This window comes from Dipodomys merriami, unplaced genomic scaffold (assembly GCF_024711535.1).
Source record: "Dipodomys merriami isolate MVZ:Mamm:240054 unplaced genomic scaffold, mDipMer1.0.p SCAF_12, whole genome shotgun sequence".
Classification (NCBI taxonomy): Eukaryota; Metazoa; Chordata; class Mammalia; order Rodentia; family Heteromyidae; genus Dipodomys; species Dipodomys merriami.
The window spans coordinates 43,669,104-43,689,576 of NW_027202493.1; the positions used below are offsets into that span (position 1 = coordinate 43,669,104).

Consider the following 20,473-nt stretch of genomic DNA (forward strand, 5'->3'; position numbering starts at 1 on the left):
GAAGTGGGTGGCCAGGGCAGAGGGATGACCAGTGGCCGCATGGGGGACGCCCTGGCCAATGCCATCCCCGCCGACTCATGAACATGTCAGAAGGAAGCAGCCGAAGGCCAGCTCCAGGCATGACCTTAGTTTACAAGAAAGAAGCCAAGGTTTCTGGTGCAGCTACTGGTCTAACGCCGCAGCAGAGGATGCGGGAGCGAGCTGACCACCAGCAGGAGGAGCCATCGTCATGTGCCTTTCTACTGCTCACCTGCAACATGGAGTGATAATACATCATCGGGGCATGGAGTGCATCCGTGTGCTGATGTGTGTGTTCCGGCAGACACCACGCCCAGGGTTGTAGTTATCCGAATCCATCTCTACTCTACCTTCCTGCAAGGCAGGCCCTAAGGACATGGCATGCAGGAACTGCACACACACACACACACACACACACACACACACACACACACACACACACACTCTTATCCACTGCAGAGCAGCGCTGGGCATGCATGCATTTCTTCACTCAGGGAGGCATTCATTTCTTCATTCAAAGGATCATCTCCCACTTGGTGGAGCACTTTCTTCACACCAGCCTTGGGGGATGGTGAATTGGTGAACAGCAGATACTCTCTGCCCCAGGAGCTCGTGCCTCATCCGAGGGAGGTCCACAAGACCATTGCTGGGAGCTGGAGGTGTGGACAGGTGTGTGCGGAGGAGATCTCCAGAGGAACGAGCTTCCAAATGGAGACGGTCTTAGGGAAGAATGGGAAAGTGTTTGTTGTGGTTGAATTGTGCTCCTCAAAACTCGCGTGTCAGAGGGGAAAACTGGGAGAGAACAAGGGGAGGGGTGACCCTGTCCAAAAAGAAACCTGCTCTTTACCTAACTTACGTAACTGTGACCCCTTCGTTCATTGCCTTTATAATAACAATTTTAAAAATTACAAACTCCTGTGCTAAAGTCCTAGCTCACAGCCTCCACGCAGGGGCGTCATTTGGAAATAGGGTCTCTGTAGATGTACTTAGTTAAGGTGAAGCCATGTTAGAGTTGGGAAGGAAGGTCCTTACTCCAAAGACCAGTGTCCTTATAAAACAGAGCTTTCAACGAATGCACCACAGGGAGAAGCCTGTGGGTGTGCCATCAGCCAGGGCCTCCCCAGGAGCTGTGAGCGGAGCCTGGCCTGAAGCAGGCCCCTCCCTAGCACAGCCAGACGCAGGGCAACACTGTGATGTATTTCTGGCCTCCATACTCCAGACAATGCTAGTTGTCCTAAGTCATTCTTCGGGTGCAGTCTCCCCATGAAGCAAACACCGTATTCTAGCTGGGCAGAAAACAATACAAAGGCCCAGAGGAGTGTGAGGGCTGTGCTGCTGGTGGTAGAAGAATCGGGGTTTGAACTCGGGGCCTCAGGTTGTTATCATGATACTGCTGAACCTTCTCTCCAGCTCTGCTTTATGATGAGGTCTTGCTTCCTGCCCAGGTATGTGTCTAAGCTGTAATCCTGGTACCTGTCTGGGCTGTAATCCCTCTGTTACAGACCTTTCCCATTGCTGGTACCATAGGTGTGCACCACAGTGTCCAACTTCCTGTCCATGGAGACAGAATTTCACAGACTTTTCTGCCTAGGCCGGCCTAGAACTGTGATCCTCCCCCTCTCGGCCTCTCCTCTAACTTGCAATGAAAGTGTTGCACCACTGAGCCCAACTAGGAGTTGAGCAGTAGAGGTCTTGCTGCCTATTTTGCTCTGGGTGTTCTTGAACTGTGATCCTCCTGTTCTCAGCCTCCCATGTAGCTAGGATTACAAGTGTGAACTGCTAGTTCCACGGTAGAAACTTCTAAGTTAAACGACTTAGAATTGCTCCCTGGGTAACTAAAAATAATTATGGAATGCTTGCCAATTTGTATGGCTCAAGCTAAATTAGTAAGTCAGATCTATGGCATTAAATGGCAGAGGTCAATTTATTGTGAAGCTTGGATCTGAATAAACAGTCTTCCCTTAGTCTTCTGTGGCCACAAGTACAGGCCTATGGAGATAGCAATCATGACTAATGATTGACATAGAGCTGTAGGTTTAACCATTTTCCCAAATTCTATACATCATGGAACCTTTCTTCTCGTAGATAGTCTTTTTTCAGCTTTAACATTTATCTTTTAAAACACTTGGAACTATCCCATTGGAATGATTGAAAGCTACACGAGCACAAGGCAGGCAGCCTGTGTGATTGGGTGTGAGTTTCATCAGAAGGAGAATTTCTGCTGTTCTCTAAGCTGTCGCGAGGCACCGGGCTCCTCCACCGGGCTCCTACCTTCCCGGTGCAGGTGTGGGCTCGGGGTGAGAGAGAAGTGAGAGGGAAAGGCCCTTCCCCGCGCTCTAGAAACAGCATCGATGAGCTCAGCAGGGCAAGATGCGTGTGAAGCAGGAGCAAGGCATCGATAGAGATTTGCCGGCAGCACCGCACCTCCAGCCCCGCTTCTGTACCGTTTCTGTGGTGAGCCCGGAAAGGGAGAACAGAGCGCATGACCATCTCATTCAGACCCTGAATAATATAGAAATCTCCGAGCGTCGACATCTTGATCAAAACAGCGGCACGTGAACATGTAGGAGCATATCAAACACAATCCTAACCTATCTAGTGCTTTAATTATAATTGCTTCACAATGATATATGTGCATGTAATGCATGTAGATAATGTGTACATACACTATTGTAAGGATTATGTGATACACGGTGTGTGTCCGTCCCGTCTACATCCCCGTACCCTTCCCGTGCCTGCTGTGCCTGCAGCATGAATACACGCGTGAACATTCTGCCCCCATGGGGGACTACATGGCTGTCTCCCTTGTACATGTTCTGGGTAGATGTGGCTATAACAAAAGGCCTAGAAAAGAATCCATTGCGCTCTGGCTGCAGTGGGTTAGCATTGGTTTTCAAAGATGGTCTCGAGGGTTTTCAAAAACAGATTTGTGTCCTTGCCGTCAGCCTGGCCCGAGTCCGTTCTTTCTGTTTTTTCTTGGTGGAGCTACCCGCTTGCCCTCTTGTCCCCAGATTTTTTTTGGTGGGGGGGGGCTGGTCATGGGGCCTGAACTCTGGGCCTGGGCGCTGTCCCTCAGCTTTTCAGCTCAAGGCTAGCGCTCTACCACTTGAGCCCCAGCGTCACTTCTGGTTTTCTGGTGGTGCATTGGAGATAAGAGTCTCACAGATTTTTCCTTCCCGGACTGGCTTTGAACTGTGATCCTCAGATCTCAGCCTCCTGAGGCCTTCCTCAGATTTTGAATCCTCTTTCACGTGATGAGTACTTGGCTGTGGTCCCAGTCAGCGGCCCATGGGGACAGAGAGGACAGACATCTTGTTCTACTGAATTATTTTTTGGATATGGCAAGGGGAGGGGGGAAAGGTGTTGTCTGTAAGTCTCGAGTCCTAATCCTCCACGTTGAGCTCCAAACTAGACGGATACTAACTCTCCTTCACCGAGTCCCGGGACCCTGAAGCATCTGAGCCTCGGGTGGGGGCTCCCGGGTGTGTGTGTGTCCTGCCCTGCGGAGAGAGCACGGCTGGCCTGTGGCTAGGGAGGACTGTGCATCAGGAGGGAAAAAAGCATGTGCTGCTTGGACACCCATCACACTGAGATCTGGAGAATCAAATCCTGTGTCTACCTCCCAGGCCCTGGGGTAGGGCCCACCCCCACTGCTCCCTAACCCCCGCTGCTGCTCAGATGCTTGTGTGTGGGGGGGGGTGCCGCATTTGAGAATGGGTAGGAAAAGAGAAGGAAAACGGATGGGTCCGAGTCTTAGCCGTATAATTTATCGCTGGTAAACATGGACACAAGCAGAACTTGAGACCCCAGGGCTAGCAACCCGGAGCACTGTGGAGCAGGGGTCAGGGAGCTTCTTGGGGCTCCTGAGAGGGGGAGGGCTCTCCCCTCCTTCTCGGTCTCTTTCTGGATCCATGGAATAAATTGAGCCACAGATACAAACAGACCGGGCCTCCCCCTGGAGCCGGAGTCCAGGCCCCAGCTGAAGACACCCACTTGGTAGAGCCTCTGAGTCCCCCATTTGGCACACACCAGGGGTGCCCCGCTGTCTCCCTGGAAATGAGACAAGGAGAAAGCAGTCAGCAGGGCCTCCATTAGAGAATGTGGGGCGGGGCCAGTGTCGTGGGAGACGGGGCTCCCTCTGCCCTCTTGGTCTGGGCCCCTAGCAGCTGGGGTGTGGGGAGGGAGGGCCTGGCCGGGGCTGAGTACCTGGCAGGTGCCTTTGGTGTGGAGTTCCTGCCAAGCACAGAGCGAGTTCCTGGGGAGCTGGGTCACCCTCTTGGCGCATTCTCTCCTGTTAATCTGAACCACCCTCAGCTTCTTCAGGTTCATGTTGAGGTTGTCGTGTTGGCCTGGCAACGGGAGGAAGGCTGTCTGAGAATGGGCGTGCGGTGACCGCGGGCAGTAACCAGGTCACACACAGGAGTGGGCGTCCTGGAGGGCCAGCAGCTCCAGCGCCCAGGCTGCCCTGCGTGGGCCGAGGCCCCACCACTCTCCTCCCAGCGTTGGCAGAGTCCATCTGCCTGCGTGCCTCCCGGCAGGAGGGTCCTCTCGGCATGTTCTGGCCCTGTGCTGTCCTAAAGGAAAAGCCCAACACCCCCACACCCACGGCGCCCCAGCCTTGCCGAGCCAAATGGAGAAACGAGGAAGAGAACGTCACTGGAAGAAGGACTGACCAAGGTGCTGAAAGAACTCTTGGGCCTTCTCCCCTCCCACTGCCTTCCTCCCGGAAACCCTCGCTGCTGCTCTAGACAATCCCGGCTTGCTGTTATCAAGGGTGATTATCTGAGTCGTGTGGACAGCGGGTGGGAAGGAGGACTTTGTAAACCAGCTGGAGGTGGGGGTAGGGAGAAGAATCTATCAAAATGATCACTGCTTTCAAGTGTTGGAGATTTTTGTCTCTGTTCCAGGCTTTTCATGGAGACCTTTTCTGTGCCATTTCACGCATGGAATCTAGGCAGCTTATTTGTAGGAGGCGTTACTGTGACCCTGGAGATGAGCAAAGATCGTGCTCAGAATTCAGACCTGGGCTTTCCACATCCCAAGCACCGTGCTGTCCAGCCAGGCCACCAGGTGCTGGCCCTCTGTGGGTCCCCAGGGGAGCGCACATACCATACCTCTGAGCCGGTACCCACTCTGCCATCCAGCACCGGTCCCAGCGGCTCTCCTTCCCCGGCAGGCAGACGGGCATCTTGAAGTCGGTGAAGTGCACCGGGGAGGCCAGCAGCAGCAGGCAGAGGTCGCTGTCCAGGCGGGGCGGGCGGTAATCGTCGTGAGCGATGATCTTCCGCACCTGTTTCCTCTCCAGGCGGATGTCACTCAGTGTTTTCACTCCCATGACCACGGTGACATTCATCAGGGCTCTTTCTAATCTGAAGAATTAAAATACAAACACCAGTGCTAGCCGTGGGCGTGGGATGCTTGGCACTCACCGACACGTTCATGCACAGTCAACTCAGACACTAAACACTGGGGAGTCCAGAGGTGATGCCTTGGCCTAGAGCGAGACCAGGCTGGAGCTCGGCTACATCAGAGTCAGGCCCAGACAAAAAGCCATCCACCAGGGAAACTGCTGGCCACAGAGGTGCAGTGACTCTGTCTGAGAGAAGGCGGCGGTGCACGCGTCTGAGCCGCGGGGAGCTTGGCTGTACTGCGGACTGTGCACTTGGAACAGCACACAGTAGGTGCTCGGTGTGTGCTTGCAGGATGAGTGAGGGTAGTGTATTGTCCTCATGTCCTGGACTGATTTTCTGATACTGCTGCCTACCTATGGGATGTTTGATATGGCGAAGAGGAGACAGTGAGAAGGAGCAGACTTTGGTTCCAAAGTCAACTGGAACATCCTGGATCAGAGTCCTGGCTTCAACCCCCAGCCCAGAGGGTGACCGGCCGGATCGCATGTGGACGAGACGCAGTGTGAATGAAGACGCCGTCCCGGACACTCACAGCGTTCCCGGGAAGCAGTGGGCGGCTGTGAGGACCCACCACCGGTGGATGATGGCGCCGGCACACACGTGTTTCTGGAAAGCCTGGACGCTCACTTGCCAGGGGAACTCGCCATTCTGAACCTCAAGCAGCTCACGGAATGGCAACCACGATGAGTTTGGAAAGGCGGGTCGGTAGCCGCACCGAACAGTTTCTGAAACAAGGAAAGAGCCACTGTCCCCCGACAGGCCCCGAGAAGGCCTCCCCCCAGATCCACGCGAGCACCTCCCACGCTGGGTGAAGTCAGGCAAGGTGCGAGGGGACAAGACACCAACAAATCGCACCTCCTCTTGTGTTTATTACATCCACAAAGAATTGTGAGACAGAGCTCAACCAAAACACACACGCACAAACAGAGGTTAGAATACAACTGTGCTAACACAGCAAAGATTTGTATGGTCCATAGGAGACACTAACCATGTGGTAGTTTGAACAGAGAACTTGCTAGGAAGAGTCACAGACTATAACTGGGCTAACTATAAAGAGTTGAAGACTCTAAGGGTTCCCAGGGGCTGGGGGAGAGCACCTCAAGAAGGGGCAGACTTGGAGCATTGCTGCACACTGGGGTTCAGAACGCAGTGAGCGAGTATTTGGAGCTCAGGGGATGGCAGAGAAGTTTGCTCAAGCCAGCGTGGCTATCGAGACACGAGTGTTGAAGTGCTGGCAGCACACACAAGCTTTGTTTCAGTGATACGCTCTGGATCTGCAGGCGGACCTACCGGCATCCTGGATTTTATTTGAGGCAGACCTACTGGCATCCTGGACTCAAAGCAAGAGATGGATGGGAATTTTCCAGATCAGAAGGGAAGGAGATCTGAAAGGGGACAGGGGCTCACGCCTGTAATCCTAGCTGCTCAGCAGACTGAAGTCTGAGGATCATGGTTCAAAGCCAGCCTAGGCAGTAAAGTCTATGAGTCTCGGCTCTCAATGACCACCAGAAAGTCAGAAATGGAGCTGCCTCGAGTAAAGAGCACCAGCCTGGACCCAAAAAGCCAAGTGCGAGCCCCAGGCCCTGAGCTCAAAACCCACAATTGGCACGTGTGTACACGAACGCACGTGTGTGCACGCACGCACACACACACACACACACACACGTCCAGATAACACCCACTGTAGGCTGGCACGGACCTCCGTCATCGTGGGCATGTCCCCTGAGTGCGAGGAGAAAAACCGTCACAAGTGGGAGCATCTTCCTCTTGTTCCAGTCCAGACCCGCCCAGTCCGCCGTCAGCCCAGGCTGGCACACCTGCGGCTGCAGTGGCTCCAGGGGGGGCATCACAAATGCATGGCAGCGCTGGTCCCGGTGACGTCACAGTGAGGCCAGGGCTGGGGGCAGCAGTGGCTGGGTCCGGCCTGGCGCGGCTGCATCCTCGCGGCCCGCGTTTCCTGCCTGGCTGCAGCTCGGGGCCCTCAAGGCCCACGCGGCCCAACGTCTGTCAGCACGCGCCCTTCCCACGCTTCCCCCTGCACCTGGAGGAGTCGTTGAGTCCGACACGAGCGAGCTTTGTGTGTCTGGGTGAGATTTTATATTCTCTTAGAACCAGGTCTAAAAAGAAAAAAACAGCCCTGCTGTGCCTTGTTAGATTTCCACCTTGTCATGAGGTTGGTGGGAAGCAGGGGGAGAATTCTTTTCCTTTTTTTGGGGGGGGGTGCGGTCGTGGGGCCTGAACTCTGGGCCTGGGTGCTGTCCCTCAGCTCTTCAGCTCAAGGCTAGCGCTCTACCACTTGAGCCACAGCGCCACTTCCGGCTTTTTATCTTTTTGCTTATGTGGTGCTGAGGAATCGAACCCAGGGCCTCATGCATGCAAGACAAGCGCTCTACCACTGAGCCACCTTCCCAGCCCGGAGAATTCTTTTTTTAAGCGGCTCATGTGGTGGTATTGGCACGCGAGGATCACTCTGGGAAGCGGCTCTAGTGACCCAGGCGAGAGATGCAGGTCTGAGGTCAGCAGGAAGAGACGAAGGACCGTGACGACAGACTTAATTTCTAAAAACACACAAAAAGCTGGATTTGACAGAGAACTGCTAAAATACCAACTACCGGTGTGGTAAAGGTAGTAAGACTGAGGTCGGAGTCAGCTTGGAACTGTAGAGAATCAATCTGAAAACAAAGGGGAAAGTCCTGGCACAGAGCCTGCCTGAGTTCACGTTCCAGTGTTGTCCCCCCAGAATTTTAACACACTTTTCATTTCCGTTATTTTTGTTGTTCTTCCCCTGTGTGCTCTATTTTTAAAACTATATTTTAAATAAATAAAAATACATTCTTTACCATCAGAAAGAGCGCGATGGAGGGTCTGCCAAGAAGGGGAGAGAAAAAAGGTTCAACACAGTGCCAGGGTGCCGGGCGACGCTGCAGGAGAGGTGACAGAAAGTAGAGTGGGTCTGAAAGGCTAGCAGCCGGGCAAACACACAGAGGCCCGGAGACGTCTGGGGTCACTGGATGGAGCTGATACAGGAGGGTGTGGGCAGGCTGCGGGCACCTGAGCCCTGAGGAGCTGTCCACACAAACGGTAACCAGGAGACAACAGAGCCAGAAAAGGGGGGTAACCACCGCCAGGGAGCTGGAGGAAACTCCGAGGGGGAGGGGAAACCTCTGAGGAAGAAGGGCCAGGGGGCTCCAGGGAGAGGATGAGCCTTGAAGCCCTCAGTGTGTCTGCACCTCTCCTCTGCCCTTTGCCCTCCCCTCTCCCACCTCCTCAACGCCTGTTTTAAGATGTGCTCCTCATCTCTATCTTAAGACTATCAAAAATAATGGTTCCTCAGGCTGGGCGGCTCACGCCTGTCATCCTAGCAACTCAGAAGGCTGAGATAGGAGGATCGTGGTTTGAAGCCAGTGCAGGTAGAAAAGTCCCTGAGACTCCAACAAACTACACAGCAAAAGCTGAAAGTGGTGCTGTGGTTCAAGTTGGTAGAGCACTAGCCTTGAGCACAAAGAGGCTCAGGGGCAGTGCCCAGGCCCTGAGTTCAAGGCCCAGGACCGGCAATAATAATACTAATACTAATACTACTACTACTAATAATGGTTCCTCAAATGTTCCCATCCTTTCACTGAGTCAGAGGACACTGCCACCCCATGTGCTTTCTTTCATAAACAGTCTGTGTCACCCAGACGAGAGGAAGTACCCGCTTCCTAATCTTTGATCTCTTGCTTTGACTTGGCCTCTTGGTTATCTCAGGGCTCCCCAGTTACTCCCAAGGCTCCCTCCTCCCTTCCTCTGGGTGTGGGTGTGGTTCCCAGGCGCCCATGGGCGAGGCCCGCCCTGTCCCCTGCTGCGTGGCTCCGTCTCGCAGCTCTGCACTGCACAGATGCCCATCCCACAGGGTCTCAGCCCTCGGCAGGGCCACCGCCGTCTCTCCCACGACTGCAGCTCTCATGAAGACGAGAGGAGTTTTCCCGCCTATGTTGTCAGGTTTTGGAGTGGGGCCTGGTAGCCTTCGACACGTTTGCTAGGCCAGAATGGATGATAAGTGAGAGAGGAGAAGGCTCGCCTGCCACCCAGGTTGGAGGCTGACCATGCGTGGCATGCATTCTAGCTCCAGCCCGTATTGTCTTCAGCAAGCCCACGAGTGTCCTCTCCTCCCGTGGATTTCCGAGAGCCACGTGAGCTCAGAAGTGATTGTGTGTCTGGAAGCCCACCCGCTGAGAGCTGGGAAAACCCGGGTTTGGGTGCTGGCTGGGCTCTCAGTAACCATCGCCTGCTCTCAAACGCTGTCCTCCACAAACTAACCCGACCTAGATCAAGAGCGTGCTCTGCAGATGCATGAGAGATACAAGCTAGATGCTGGCTTGCGGGCTCACGCCTGTCATCCTTGCAATCACGCCTGTAATCCTGGCAACCTAGAAGGGTGAAGTTGAGGTCAGCCCTGGCAGAAAAGTTCCAGAACTCCTTCTCAGCCAGTATCTGGGATGAGTGACTCACACCGTCAGCCATGTGGGAGGCTGAGGTTGGGAAGATCATAGTTCCAGGCCAGCTCAGACAGAAAACACTGTGAGACCCCACCCCTATGGAAGAAGAGGGATGTGGTGGCACTCTCTAACATCCCGGCTAAGCAGGGAGCCTCAAGTAGGTGGATCAAAAACTCTCAAAAAAATAACCAGTGCAAAAGAGTCTGGAGACGTGGCTCAGTAGAGATACCTACCTAGCAAGCGCAGGGGCCTGAGTCCCAACCCCAGCCACACCTCCCGCTGGGGAAATGGTAGCTGCCGCTCAGCGGTGGATGAGCAGCTGAGGAGGCCTTTGAGGTCACCCCTGTCAGTGTGTGCGAGGTAAAGGGTAATAAATAACCCCGGGGCCACATGCCACTGCCCAGCCAGGCCGCGGCCACACCTCGCCGCCTGAGTCTCATCTTTTCACCCTTGGGTGCACAGGGCCCTGCCAGTGTGTGTGTGGGGGGGGTCATGTGGGATAAATCCAGGTGATAGGAGTCTCCCCCTCTGGGCAGAGGTGAAAGAAGCCAGACAGGGCCTGTGTCCTCCTCGCTGAGGCAAGGCAGAGGAGGAGGAGGCCGCTGGACCACGCAGGGTGTCGGTGCCTGGAGAGGCCTCCTCTAGGCCGCAGGCTCGGCTTTGCCAGCCGGCCTTGCAGTGACAGAGACGGCTCTGTACAAGAGGAAGCCCAGGATCCTGAAGGATCAGGGGCGAGATGCCACGGAGTGCGGTGGCGGCGTTTGAGCCAGGTCGGCGGGTCTCCACACGAGGCCCTAGGCAGACCTTCTCGGCCTAGAGAAGAAGCCAGAGAGAAGCCTGCATGACCTCAGCCTGCTTTCAACCCAGCCCCATTGTGACATCGGAGGCTGAGCCAGCCCTGAAGAGGCTGAGCAGCCTCATTCCTCAGCCCAGCCTCCTGCCCCCCAGCCTCCTGCCCCCCAGCCTCCCTGCCCCCGGCCCCAGCCTCCAGCCTCGTACACGGCCATGACCCTGCTCTTAGTGCTGCTCCTCGCTGCCCAAGCCATGGGGGGAGATGTTGGTACGTGGACTCCTCTCCCACTGGCCAGAGCAGCTGACCCAGGAGGGGCTGGGCAGGACTGCTGCCCCTCCCCTCTCCCGTCATCCAGTCTGTGGTGAGCATTAGGGCGAGGGAGAGGAGAGTGGACACGAGCCTGTGAATCGGCTGAGTGGCCACCATGGTGCCAGCTTCAAGAACAAGGCGGGGGGAGCGGGGGGGCTCCCCTCTGCCGGCCACCCCTCCGCAAAGCTGCTTCTCTGTCTTCTCCTTTGCTCCCCAGCCCAAAGTTTGACCTGTCTGACCTTGAGCCTTGGTTTGGAAACTGGAGACTTCATTTATGCTCGAAAGAATACTGGGGTGCTCATTGCTGGGGCTGGAGGGAGGGAGGGAGGCGACTGGCAGGTGCAGGAGGAAGTGGGGCTCTGCACTGTCCAGGTCAAGGCCGCTCCCGCTCTGGCAGCCTGCTGCTCACAGCCCCGCATGCGCTGGCCTCCTCTCCAGGGCCGCGGCCCAGGCTGGAAGGAAGCTGAGTTGAGTGGGTTGTGGGTCAGCACCCACGCCCCAGGGTGGACTGTGTGTGTGTGTGTGTGTGTGCGTGTGTGCGCGCGCGTGTGTGTGTGTGTATGTGTGTGTGTGCGTGTGTGTGTGTGGGTGTGTGTGTGTGACTGGGAACCTCCCCGGGGCTAAGGCTTCTCCCAGAGTCACCCCCAAGGGCACAGGAGGGCTGCTCACCTCACTGCACTGGCCCTCCGGCCCTCACCATATCTGGACCCAACACAGCCTGTCCTCGACATGGCCAGGGCCTGGCTTCATGGAGCAGGTGGTCAGCGAGGGAGTGCGGCCTGGCTGGGGTCCAGGGCAAGGGGACCCGAAGCGCACCACTGCCCAGGCACTGACTGACCCCTGCACCCCCTGCCCTCTGACCCCCTGCCCTCTCTGACCCCCTGCCCTCTCTGCACCCCATTCTCTCTGACCCCCTGCTCTCTGACCCCCTGTTCTCTCTGACCCCCCACTCTCTCTGAACCCCTGTTCTCTCTGACCCCCTGCTCTCTGACCCCCCGCTCTCTGACCCCCATTCTCTCTAACCCCCTGCCCTCTCTGACCCCCTGCCCTCTCTGACCCCCCACTCTCTCTGACCCCCGTTCTCTCTGACCCCCTGCTCTCTCTGACCCCCTGCTATCTCTGACCCCCTGCTATCTCTGACCCCCCATTCTCTCTGACCCCCTGCTCTCTCTGACCCTCTGCTCTCTCTGACCCCCTGCTCTCTCTGACCCCCTGCTCTCTCTGACCCCCTGTTCTCTCTGACCCCCATTCTCTCTAACCCCCTGCCCTCTCTGACCCCCCCCCCCCGTTCTCTCTGCCCTCTGCCCTCTCTGCTGCCATTGCAGCTCCAGGCTTTGGGTTTGTGCATCAAACTGCGCATGTGATTCTGCACTAGCGGTTTGGGCATCCTTGGGACCAAGGACCTGCGGCCTCCCCCACGGGGACATTGCATATGAGAAACCCTGACCACAATGTGGCTCAAGGGTTTTCTCCACCTGGAGGGTTTGTGGGCACTTCAGCATCCGTTGTCAGAATTCATCCCCACGTCAACCGTATAGGTGGGATTATCTTAGGTCCATGTTACCAAATCCTCTAGCTGTTTAATGAGTGACCACCAGAGCCAGGTGTGGCCCTGACTGTACCAGGGCTGTGTCAGGGAGGGCCCACAGCTGTACGTCAGCCGCCAACTCCTCTCCCGCTGGGCATCTAGACGTAGACATATTTCCTCCTGTGCTTATACATCCACTTTCTTTTTCTTTTTTTTTTTTTTTTGTTGTCATGGGGGTTGAACTCTGGGTTGGGCGCTGTCCCTCAGCTCTTCAGCTCAAGGCTAGCACTCTACCACTTGAGCCACAGCACTACTTCTGGTTTTCTGGTGGTTTTTTGGAGATAAGACTCTTGTGGACTTTCCTGCCCAGGCTGGCTTTGAACTGCGATCCTCAGACCTCAGCCTCTTGAGTAGCCAGGCTGACAGGCGTGAGCCACCGGTGCCCGGCTACATCCAGTTTCTTAATGCAACCAAATCACGTTTCAATTATGAATGTTTAGCCCGACTTTTCACTCCTGTTTATCATTGAAAATTCCCCATGAACAAAACATTTGGAAGAAATAGTTCAGGATTCAGATCGCCGCAGCGCTTCCTGCAGCCCCAGCCCCACTGTTAGAAACCTCGCATGGCGGACATCTTCCAGCAGGCAGGGCGGGCACCACGGATGCATTTCCACACAGCATCCTTGCCTCGTGGTTTGTCTCCGGGCCAGGCGTGGTTCTCGGTCCCAGGACCCAGCATTCCCACGGCAGGTGCGCTCCATCTCCACCCAGTGCTTCCGTTCTGGGACAGAGTCAGGCCGAGAGGGATCCAGAATGGCTTGCGGCCATACTAATGTCGAGGGGAGCCCAGCCAGGGCAGTGTGAGGACCAGGAGCGGCCAGGACTGTCGGGGAAGGCCATTCTGAAGTAATGACGCTTAGGCAGAGGTCTGGACAAAGGGAGGGAGGGAGGTGGGAAACTATGAACAGAACATTCTAGGCAGAGAGCAGACTGCTTGGCTTCCGATCTTGATTGGGCCATTGGCTAGCTGTGTGACCTTGGGCAAATCGTGTCTACGGTCCCAACTGTAAAGATGGAGGTGGAAATAATGACCCTGCCTCCGAGGGGGGCAGGGAAAGCGGAGGAGGACTGGGGCTGTGATGTACGTGAAGCAGTTCCTGGCACACAGTAGGCCTGGTGAACACACAGAGGAAGCGCAAGCCCCAAAGACTTCAAGTCCTGTACGAGGAACAGCCATGGCTGTTCAACCCTTTCCGTCATTCTAACCCCAGATCACCTCCACTGGGATGCCGCACCCCACCCCACAAAAGCCTCACTGCCCCTCTGAGCAGATGGAAAACCAGCACCAAGAAAAGATCCACACTCTGTGTGGGTCTTGGGGTCTTTAGAACCAACAGTGCCCCTCCCACCCCCACTTTTGTTTTTGTTTTTAACTCCAGTGGGCCTGGCCTGGACCAGAGCCGGGAGTGGTCTCCTTTGGTTGGGACAGCTGGGGCCTGTGTGTCCATCTGTTCCCGCCCATCTGCTGTGGACCACCCTCTGGGAGTCTGGCCTCTATAGGAGGTTCTGGCACTTTCCTCGTGGCCTCTGGCATCTCTTCATTTCCTTGATCTGCTGTGCAAAATTAACACAAACTGGCTGAGCCACATGATCCTTAGCACACCATTCTGTAGGGTAGGACTCTAACATGGGACCCCAGGGTGGACTTAGGGGTGGACGGGACCTGTGTTCCTGTGGACACGCTGTGGGGGGGGGGTGTTAACCTCTCTGAGCCCTCTGTTTCCATCCTTGGAGTTGAGAGGGAATGAGGGAGGGCCTGGCAGCATCTCTTGGTGCCCTTCTCCTCTCACTTTGCCTTTGATTTTTATTTTTTATTGGTTGTAGGGCTTGAACTCAGGGCCTGGGCACTGTCCCTGAGCTCTTTCACCCAAGGCTAGCACTTTACCACTTTGAGCCACAGCACCACCTCTGATTGTTTTCTGGTGGTTCATTGAAGACAAGAGTGTTGTGGACTTTGTTGCACGGCTGACTTCAAGCCGCAGTCCCCAGGTCTCAGCCTCCTAAGGAACCAAGATTACGGGCGTGAGAGGCCAGCACCGGCTGCGTCTGATATTTCCCTGCCTTATTTCACCATTCTTCAGGACCTGTAAGGGTTACTCTGAGCCCACTCGGTGGGCCATTTTGGAATCAGCTGATTAACTGCATCTCCAAAGTTTCTGTTGATTCTAAGGGGAATTTGTGTGCTGGCCCTGGGGCTTGAACTCTGGCCTTTCATTCTTGTTTAGCTTTTTCACGGTTGGTGCTCTACCACTTAAGCCACACCTCTACTTCTAGCCTTTTGCTGGTGTATTAGAGATAAAGAGTGTCACAGATTTGTCTGCCCGACATGGCTTGGAACCACAATCCTTACCTGTCAACCTCTCAAGTGACTCGGATTAAAAGCATGGAACACCAGCACCCAGCTGTAAGGGAAAACATTTACAGAACCCCTGGGCTGACTGGTGCCCATTTTCCCTTCTCTCTTCCATTCCAGCAGGGTGTGGCGAAAGACCTGTTTTCGAGGGGAAAACTCGGTATTCCCGGATTGTCGGGGGGCTGGAGGCTGAGGTGGGGGAGTTCCCGTGGCAGATAAGTATCCAGGTGAGAAACCAGCACCTGTGTGGCGGCTCCATCATCAGCGCCTGGTGGGTCCTCACGGCCGCTCACTGCGTCAATTCTCAGGATATATTGTAAGTACCCGGGGCCTGGGGTGCTGGTAACCAGGTCGTCCTGGTCCTTAGCCAGCCCCGATGGCAGAGTTCCCTCGGGCTGGGACAGGAGACAGCCAGTGCCCATCCTGGGTCCTCTGAGCTCACGCTGCCAGTCCCGCCAGCAAGTCCCTCCCCCTACCATTCCTTCTCGAGTTTTCTGTCTACTCTTCTTTGATGAGTGGACATGGACCAATTGCTGATTACTAACATGCACCACACACGCCACTAAGACTGCACTAGTGGTAATTTCAGTGTGAGTACCTTTATAAATAGGGAAACTGAGGTCAGATGACGTCATGGCCGACCCCCCCGCGTACCTCCCACAGAGGCCCAAAATTGAAATGCCAGCTCTAGCCCATGCCCATTCTGCGTGCTACTCAGGAACGCCTGGCTTTACTTCTTTGTTTTTCCACTACTGATCACATTTTACTTGAAAACTCAGATTATGATCCTTGAGCTAGGAGTTCGGTGTCAGATTGTTGCATGTACATTTTGGTATCCTCGCTGAGAATCCAACAGCTACAGCAGTATGGATCTAGTGTTTGGGCCCTCTGTTCCCTCGGTCTGCATGTCTGGTTGTGCGCCCAGCAGACATAGCGGCCATGCCTGCCTGCCTTGTTGGTCAATCCCCACCCTGAGCCGTGGGCACACCAGGACCGGTGCAGGTCCATGGCCTGGTCTGGGTTTTTCTCGCAGTGACCTCGGTGACCTCTCCTCCCTTGTCCTCCCCACCCCCCCATTCTGGGTCACCAGCCCAGTGGAGCTGAGCATCATCGTGGGGACAACCAACCTGATGAGCCCGTCCATGGAGGTAAAGGAGATCGCCAGCATCATTCTTCACAAGGACTTCCAAGTAGACACCATGGACAACGACATCGCCCTGCTGCTGCTCACCTCGCCCATCCAGTTCAACGAGGCGGTGGTGCCCATCTGCCTGCCCCCGCAGCCGCTCCCCGCCCGCTGGCACGAGTGCTGGGTAGCAGGGTGGGGCCAGACCAAGCCAAGTACGTGCTTTCCCCGGCCTCTCGAGAACAGCCCTGCAGGAGGGCGTTGCGGGGAGGAGGAAGAGGAGAGGACCTCCACCCTCACCCACCCACGTCCCCCTGGTCTGAGGGTTCCATTTCCGGCTAGGCGCTTAGGGCGGACAGCTGCTCCTAGAAATAAGTCTGTGGTACCTGTTAGGTTGTCATTTTGCCAAACTAGGAGAAAAGGCGTGGGGCAGAAAGGGAGAATGATCACCCCAAACCCACCAAGCCAAGGCTCTCACAGGAGTGAGGGACCCGCACAGTACGTGCTCAGGTCACAGCGCTGGCACAGGCCGGCTGGGCCTGGAGCCTGCGGGCACCTCAGGAACTCAGGGGAGGGAGGCTCTGGCGCCATGCTGTGCTCGGGAGGGAGAAGTGGAGGAGGAGGAAGAGGCAGATGTGGGTGGACAAGATCACAAATGATCAGGAAGAGTTTGATTTTGATGTGATCAGAGTTGATGAAAAGGAGACATCCAGGCAAGAAGAAAAGTCCTGGTCCCCAGAGACCCCGGCGCCAACTCCCTATCACCGCCCCCGAGCTTGGCAGCCAACCCATGCCCAGGGCCGTGCCCCAGAGCCTTGCATTCTGCTCTATCACTGGGCTGCAAAACCACTTCCCATGGTCCTGTGCGGGGGGGGGGGGGGGGAGGGTAGTGCTCAGGTCAAGAGCAGCAGCAACAGGCAAACAAGTGACCGGGCAGGACCCTGCTGGGAAAATCAAGGGAGTCTGCGGGGCTGGCCGGGGTGGAGCCGGAGGAGGGCTAGGTTGTAAAAGAGAGGAATGGGGCCGGTAGGGGGCTGTCTGGAAAAGCTTGGGTGGCAGATGGAAGAGTGGACGGCAGTGAGGAACAAGGCAGATGGCAGACACGGGACCGGCGCGGCAGCTCTAGGCCGCAGCGGGCTGTGGGATGTGCAGGGGAGACCCACCGTCCACGCCCCAGCGGGCTGTGGGATGTGCAGGGGGGACCCACCGTCCACGCCCCAGCAGGCTGTGGGATGTGCAGGGGAGACCCACCGTCCACGCCCCAGCGGGCCGTGGGATGTGCAGGGGAGACCCACCGTCCACGCCCCAGCGGGCTGTGGGATGTGCAGGGGAGACCCACCGTCCACGCCCCAGCGGGCCGTGGGATGTGCAGGGGAGACCCACCGTCCACGCCCCAGCGGGCTGTGGGATGTGCAGGGGAGACCCACCGTCCACGCCCCAGCGGGCCGTGGGATGTGCAGGGGAGATCCACCGTCCACGCCGCAGCGGGCCGTGGGATGTGCAGGGGAGATCCACCGTCCACGGCTTCTCTGATGAGCTTCTCCCTGGGGCAGAGGACAAAATGTCCATGACGGCCGAGCTGAGGAAAGTGCCCATGGTCATTGGAGACTGGAAGAAGTGTGTGGCCATGTTCCCAAAGCTCACCAAGAACATGCTGTGTGCCGGGTATGGGAACTCCAGCTACGACGCGTGCCAGGTAATCACGACAAGAGCCCGGCGCCCCGGAGGAGTGTGCACACGTGCGGGGGACAGGGCTTCCCCTCGAGGCTGCTCCGGTCAGCACGCAGTTCTCTGACGGAAACACGTCTGGTGTTCGTTAGGGACACTCAATACACAGGGCTCCACCTGCATTTTCCATTTCTGGGAAAATGACACCAGTGTCTCATGCCTGTAACCCTAGTGAATCAGGAGGCTGGGATCTGAGGATCGCAGTTCAAAGCCAACCCAGGCAAGCACATCGATGAGACTCTGATCAATTAACCCCCAAAAAGCTGGAAGTGGAGGGGTGTGGCACAGGTGGGAACAGGCCAGCCTTGTGTGAGAAAGCTCAGGGACAGCGCCCGGGCCCCAAGTTCGAGCCCCAGCACTGGCACAAAGGAATAGATAGATAAATAGAAAGAGAAAGCCAAGGAGGATTTGTGACCCATACAAGGAGTCACCTTTCATTCATTCATTCACTCGTTCAGCAGCATGGTGCTAGCACAGCAGGCCTCGGTGCCCGCGGGAGCCGAGTCCCCATGGGTCAGCCAGCAGGCCGCTGGCCGACAACCAGAACATCAGCGTTCAGCGTCATTGCTTCCCTGTAGTAACATGAACACTTTTTTTTAAGGAAAAAAATTTAAATTGATACCTAGGAGACTGGAGAACAGGTTCTTGGCTCCGGGGATGAATGAATGAATGACCCGGATTTGTGTCTGAAGCATAGCATGCTCTTTTCCCCATACACAGTGCGGGAGAGGCGGCTCGTGGCAGAAAGGCTTTTGGCCACAGACTAATCTATTATTGCTTAACGTGAAAGGATGGGCCGTTTTCTCCGGTGGACTGTGACCCCGGGGAGGGGCGCAGGCCTGCGGCCAGTGATGGGGAGAGCAAGGGTCTCTGAGGGAAGCCCAGTGCCACGGATCTCACTGCTCCAGAATTTCATTTAGAGGTGGAAGACATGTCATCCACACTCTACTTCGTGGATGAGAAGGCAAGGTTGGCTTTTATCATCAGCCACTCCTGTGTGACTGTGTGGTCACTTTGCACTCTTTTGCACACTCAGTAATTAGGTACGATGGACTGCACGCAACCTCGTTCTCCCCACGGGGCCGATGAGAGACCGTGAATGGACATGACTGGGCCAGGGGTTCCACCAGCTCAGGGTGGAGCCTGGCTAGAATCCTGGGCCTCTTGTACCCAGCCTGGGCTGGGTGGGCCTGCGTGTCGTCCATCTCACAGATGCCCACTGGGGATGCTGGGGTCAGGCTCTCACCAGACTCTGCCAGGCTTCTAGCCAGAGCCCTTGGAAGAAAGCTCTTCCCAGGGCCCGCTGCAGGGTGAGCCTTGCTGCCTTGCATCCAAAGGCTTCCACACACAGAACGTCATCTACTTACAAACAGACCCAGCTGTCTATGAAGGGATGCGGGCTCCTCCTCAATGTACAGGAATGTTCGCGATGCACCCCTGGAACAAATACTTCAGGTGTTCTGCCCCAGATGTTTTATGCCCTTTTCCCAGCTCCTACCTCACTGGAGTGACCTCCATTTTGACCAAGTCCTGGACACAGAGGCTGCGTAGAAGGACGGGGTGTTTGCTGAAGGCTAGTTCTTACCCTGTTCTGTAGGAGGCAAAGTTTTAGGCAGGAGTGTACAAAGTAAGACGCCCTCCACCAAATGGAGACCCCAGACGAGCTGTGGGTGCTCAGAGCTTTTGGTGAGGGAGGAGGAGCCGCGGTGGAGGGCTTGGCTAAATGCTGGGCATCCCGGAGTCCTGGCCCGGCTCTGCCCAGGCTCGCATGGCCTCCACTAAGTCCTGTCTCCTCCTCGAGGCTCACGCTCCTTCCGCTAAAGGCGCTGAAGGAGACACCCTGTTCATACCCTTCTCGTGCCCCCCTTTCCTGCCTCTTCTTTGTGTTCCAGTGAGAGGACCCGCAGCACAGGGGCCTCCTCTCCTTCCCCTGGGCACAGGCCCACCCTCCTCCCATGTACCACATGCCCGAGTGGGCTGGGTCCCGCCTCTGACCTGCGCCCTCTGCACACAGGGCGACAGCGGAGGGCCCCTGGTCTGCGCCGCGGAGCCCGGGAGTCAGTGGTACCAGGTGGGCATCATCAGCTGGGGCAAGAGCTGTGGACAGAAGGATACCCCTGGAATATACACCTCGCTGGCCAACTACAACCTCTGGATCCGGACCCTGACCAAGATGGAAGGCAAGCCCCTTAACACCGAGAAAAAGATAACCCTTCCGGAGCAGCAGCCGCAGCGCACCGAGGCCTCGGGGGGCCGCGCAGCCTGCAGCCCGTCACGCGGGCTTCTGCTCTGCCTTCTGCCCCCCGTGCTGCTCAGAGGCATTTCCACCTGGGAATAAAGCGTGCAGGTTCTGTGAGGTGATGTGATCTGTGCCCAGGGGGGAGGGGAAGGGGGAGCAGGCGGAGGGGACCACCCGTCAGACTGGAGCCCCACGGCCGGCTTCTCACAGCAATAGCGAGAGGTGGTCCGGAAAGCCGCGAGCTGCCAGCAGCTGCTCAACCAAGAACGGACAAGATTCCAGCCTGGGCCAAGAGCCAAGCACGTGACGCTGGACATCCCAGAGTCCAGTCTCCATATGTAGCTGCTTTGAGATCAATGGAAATGCATCAGGGTCCTTCCTGGGGCCCCTCAGGAGAGATGCAGCGGGGGCACTGTGCACACAGCACC

The 20,473-nt window shown here is 56.4% G+C and overlaps 2 protein-coding genes across 4 annotated transcripts; one reads left to right on the forward strand and one right to left on the reverse strand.

The window, feature by feature from the left end:
• Nucleotides 1-3,771: 3,771 nt before the first annotated feature.
• Prss51 (serine protease 51) lies at nucleotides 3,772-7,212 on the reverse strand. The gene is made up of 5 exons (XM_070015930.1): nucleotides 7,129-7,212; nucleotides 5,962-6,154; nucleotides 5,128-5,387; nucleotides 4,225-4,367; nucleotides 3,772-4,068 (listed from the first exon to the last, which is right to left on the reverse strand). Exons 1-5 carry the CDS (start codon nucleotides 7,187-7,189, stop codon nucleotides 3,772-3,774), a joined length of 954 nt encoding a protein of 317 aa, XP_069872031.1. The 5' UTR covers nucleotides 7,190-7,212.
• Nucleotides 7,213-10,843: 3,631 nt separating this feature from the next.
• On the forward strand, nucleotides 10,844-20,162 carry Prss55 (serine protease 55). Of its 3 annotated transcripts, none has more exons than XM_070016019.1 (5): nucleotides 10,844-10,967; nucleotides 15,073-15,268; nucleotides 16,043-16,293; nucleotides 17,632-17,774; nucleotides 19,821-20,162. In XM_070016019.1, the coding sequence occupies exons 1-5, from the start codon at nucleotides 10,913-10,915 to the stop codon at nucleotides 20,142-20,144; spliced, it is 969 nt and encodes a 322-aa protein (XP_069872120.1). In that variant the 5' UTR covers nucleotides 10,844-10,912; the 3' UTR covers nucleotides 20,145-20,162. The 3 variants fall into 3 exon arrangements, with proteins under 3 accessions (XP_069872120.1, XP_069872119.1, XP_069872121.1); XM_070016018.1 differs by having other exon boundaries at nucleotides 10,880-11,061; XM_070016020.1 differs by having other exon boundaries at nucleotides 10,880-11,061; nucleotides 15,073-15,179.
• Nucleotides 20,163-20,473: the final 311 nt, after the last annotated feature.

Bases quoted from the DNA above. Each gene is read 5' to 3' on its own strand.
- Prss51 (XM_070015930.1), bottom strand. From the start codon at position 7,189: ATGCTCCCACTTGTGACGGTTTTTCTCCTCGCACTCAGGGGACATGCC. The intron at 5,388-5,961 runs GTGAGTGTCCGG...TTAATTCTTCAG, and splicing joins CACTGCTTCCCGGGAACGCT to ATTAGAAAGAGCCCTGATGA. The intron at 4,368-5,127 runs GTATGTGCGCTC...TCCCGTTGCCAG, and splicing joins GGTACCGGCTCAGAGGTATG to GCCAACACGACAACCTCAAC.
- Prss55 (XM_070016018.1), top strand. From the start codon at position 10,962: ATGTTGGTACGTGGACTCCTCTCCCACTGGCCAGAGCAGCTGACCCAG. The intron at 16,294-17,631 runs GTACGTGCTTTC...TCCCTGGGGCAG, and splicing joins GTGGGGCCAGACCAAGCCAA to AGGACAAAATGTCCATGACG. The intron at 17,775-19,820 runs GTAATCACGACA...CTCTGCACACAG, and splicing joins CCAGCTACGACGCGTGCCAG to GGCGACAGCGGAGGGCCCCT.